Source organism: Humulus lupulus, chromosome 2 (assembly GCF_963169125.1).
Source record: "Humulus lupulus chromosome 2, drHumLupu1.1, whole genome shotgun sequence".
Taxonomy (NCBI): domain Eukaryota; kingdom Viridiplantae; phylum Streptophyta; class Magnoliopsida; order Rosales; family Cannabaceae; genus Humulus; species Humulus lupulus.
Genome location: NC_084794.1, coordinates 246,449,442 through 246,453,513, shown reverse-complemented (window position 1 = coordinate 246,453,513; position 4,072 = coordinate 246,449,442). Strand labels below are relative to the sequence as shown.

The 4,072-nt window shown below is 29.1% G+C and overlaps 1 protein-coding gene across 1 annotated transcript; it reads left to right on the top strand.

Moving 5' to 3' along the window:
- The first annotated feature begins 1,111 nt into the window (after positions 1-1,111).
- LOC133815333 (uncharacterized) lies at positions 1,112-2,566 on the top strand. Its single transcript, XM_062248188.1, has 6 exons — positions 1,112-1,176; positions 1,324-1,448; positions 1,526-1,725; positions 1,823-1,878; positions 2,064-2,301; positions 2,447-2,566. Exons 1-6 carry the CDS (start codon positions 1,112-1,114, stop codon positions 2,564-2,566), a joined length of 804 nt encoding a protein of 267 aa, XP_062104172.1.
- The last annotated feature ends 1,506 nt before the right edge of the window (positions 2,567-4,072 follow it).

Below are 4,072 nucleotides of genomic sequence, written 5' to 3'. Positions count from 1 at the left end.
GATAATAAACTACTTACAAAATTTTAAATAAGATATATAAAATAATTTTTGAGTTTTTATTATTAGTGCCTTGAATATTATAAATTAAATGAGCTATGGAGAGATATTTATATAATTTTATTATTATAAATTAAATGAGGAATGGAGAGATATTTATATAATTTGATTAGGGTGACCTTATTATCATTCGTAATTTAATTTGAGTAATTATGTAGATTGAAAAATATATTTGATTAGGGTGACCTTATTATCATAATATCATTTAATTATTATATAAAAATATGAAGTACATGATATTATTATGGTGTAACCATATGTTGATTTTATATATATATAAAGGAGAATTTCAAGGAGATTATGTGGCATTCATATACATTATCTTTGATTTTAACACCTAATAATATATATATATAAATATATATATATTCTACACCTTCTCTATAACTCATATTTTCTTCTACTCTAATTTTTTTTTTCTCTTCTTCTCTCTAAACTCATTCAATTACAATTTTCATAATGAAGTATTCTTTTCTTTCCGACTTAAACAATGATAGAGATGATTGGATGGTAACGATCAGAGTTTGTAGAGTGTGGGAGTCTATCAATACTAAAAAGAATGGAGAATTAATTAGTATGGATATGATTTTTATAGATGAGAAGGTTGAATCAAAATTTCTTTTCTCAGTTTTCTTTATATTATTAATTATTTTATATTTAATTAATATATTGTGTGTTTTTGTCACAGGCTAATCTAATGCATGCAACAATTAGGAAAATTTTAGTGTCTAAGTTCACACAACTATTGAGTGAGGGTTCTTTATATAGTGTAAATAATTTCAAAGTTGTTGCAAGCACAGGGCAGTATAGACCACTTTCAAATGACCGTAAAATTATTTTTTTGGTTTCAACTAAGCTTAAGAGGCTAGAAGAAGGAATGGTGAACATTCCAATCAATGAATTCCAATTCATATCTCCAAATTTGATTGATTTGCGTGTTAATGATAACACAATCCTCGCAGATTCTTTAATTATTAATGTTTGTTATTTTTTAAAATTTTAATTTTAAATTATTGATCTTTATATTCTAACATTTTAAACTTATTTCTCTATTATGTGTTTAGATGTTGTCGGATGTTTATGTGATGTGGGTGATATTGAGATTGTTGGAGGTGGTTGGTAAAAAAGAGATATCAGAGTTTTAACAAATTAGTAAGTATAAGTTAATGCATAAAAGTAATATTAAAAATATATATATATGTTTATTGTTGTAGTTTGTTTTTTCTATTTATTGCATTATTAACTTTTGTAAAATTTTATGTATAGTTCAGTCACATCAAAGATTACTTTATGGGGAAACTTGGGGGAGACGTTCAATCCAGATTTGTACAATAAAGATGATGGTCCATTTATTGTGATAGTAACTTCTACAACCATTGAAAAATTTCGAAGTAATTATTTATTTAGATCCCAATGTTTAATATTTAAAAATTATAGATATATGTTAATTTACATTTACCATAAATAGGTGAAGTTAGCTTCTCTACCACAAGTGCTAGTAAAATTTACATAAATCTTCAAATAGATTATGTAATATCATTAATCGAAAGATTTTCCACCATCTCTAATGGTGTGAAAACTATTGCAAGTTCTAATATGAATAAGACTACTCTTGAGGAAGATATGTTCGTGAGACCATTCAAGAACTATTACAAGCTGATTGGAGTGGTGAATTGAAGGTTTTTTATTAGCCCCTTGCCTTTCTCTTGTATTCTTCATCCATTATGTCCTATAATTTTAATAAATACTAATTGTTTTATTGTAGGAATATATTGTTACTCTGAGAGGCAAAATTATAGAAATAGACAACTCATTTGGATGGTACTATGTCTCATGCAAAATTTGCTTAAAAAATGTTAAATCTACAAATGGTGGTTATATATGTCACACTTGCAAAAAAGAATGTGATTACCCTCTTGTGATGTAAGAAAATTATATTAGATTTTCTTCCAATAAAAAAATCACTATATTATTTGTTTTTTTTCTAATATATTTTTCTAATGTAGGTACAAAATACATATAAAAGTTATGGACAAAACTGCAAACACTACTTTGGTCTTATTTAATGTTGTGGCTGAAAAGTTACTAGATACATCAGCGCACAAATTGTTTAATGAATTGTCTTCAAATAATAATGATGTTCCTGCAGAGATTCAAAGCCTTTGTGGGAAAGATTTTGTTTACAAGTTGAGGTTGAATGACTATAATTTAAAAGAAGGACTTGAGAATTTTACTGTATCAAAGGTTTTCATGCCAAATGAGAAATTGGAACAACAACATCAATTGAAGAAAGGAAAAAAATAAGGTAATGTTACTTATGCTAAGTTCAATTTGTAAGCAAAATATGTAATGGAAATAAATTAATTATTTGTTTAATAATTTTATACAGGATCCTCATAATGCCAATGATTTAGAAGATTCTGATGGAGATTATCACAAGAAAAAAAAGAGAAGAAACCAAATGGTTGATGGTCATGATGAAGTTAGTGATAATGAAAATACTCAATAAAGAAAAAAATATTATTTTTTTGGATACATTTTTTAGTTTTTAGTGTTATTTCTATTTTTTATTTTTTTATTATTCAACTATGGAATTCAAAATATATTTTTATTATTTAATAAGAAAATAGACCACACTCTTATTTTTGTGCGAAAAAATAGATATTTTATCATTTACACATATAGTTTATGATGATATGATAATGTGCAGTTTTTATTGGATTGACAATAGGCTGTTTAAGGCTCACTCCAGAACTACCATTAAAATTTAGATCTCTTACTTTAATATTATTTATATATTATGGCTAAACTCAAGTGGTTATCATTTCAATTAGGTAGTATGCAAGTGTGACTTGTATACTTAGAATAACAAAATTTGACATAAACAAATTTTTTACTATACTAATTTTAGTCAAAGACAAATAACTAATAAAAAATTTAATATTTTTCTATTTTTATTAGAAAAAAAAATTCTATTTTAGGATAAATTGCTTAATTTAAAATATTATAGTGCAATTTTAAATTTTGGGATTCCAATTTTATAATATTATAGTCTAATTGTTATACCCAGATTTCGAGCCGTAGCAAATATGACCTCGAAAGCTGAGTTCGCATTAAATGGTCTCGTGAGGGTTAAGGGTATGCTCTACGATTGTAAATCGGAGCCTGCAAAGTATGGTACAGATCTCGAATATGGTGACCTCGAAATGATCTCGATCTCGAAGGATAGCTCTGTGAGCCCCTCATCTTCAGAAGCAACTTCGGAGCAGGGATCTCGAGCTCGATATGCCATCTCGAAAGAAATGTCAGCTCGGGAAGTGTCAGCGGCTCGCACAATGACGTGAAGCCTTGGAGATACGCAATGACTACCTTGAATATCTACAAGAGTTGTAGATATGGGATATGATCCTCATTTATTAATGTAAATCTCCAAGAATCGTGGGATATTATTTGGTCAGTTATGCGTTTCCTGGTCTTCAGGGACGTTTCCTTTTATATCTGATTATAGGCATTTAAAGCCATTTATTTTATTCACAAAAGAGTAACTACCCAAAATATGTGGGATAGTATTCTGCATCCTTCTCTATAAATAGAGAAGGCATGCACCATTGTAAAGGGGGGATTTTCTGATTCTTGAGAGAAAACTCTGGAGAATTCATGCTAAAGGATTGTTCAGAGATAATCTTGAGATTAATAACAGAGACTCGTGGACTAGGCAGATTTAACTGCTGAACCACGTAAAAACCGTGTGTCTGATTCGTTTGTTTGTTTTAACCATTGTCTTTAATTGTTTGCGTGCTCTCTTCTTTTATCTGTTGGCGAAAAACGGCGTCAACAGTTTGGTGCTTTCATTGAGAGCCTCAAGCATCCATCCCTGAGAGATTCATGGCTACAAACAATCAGAACACTCCTGAAGAAAATTACCCAAGGCGTCCTGGAAAACAGCCAATGGAGAACCCGGACGCTGATGAAAGGAGTGGGTCCTCTGATTCCCGGGGACCACCTCCACAACCAA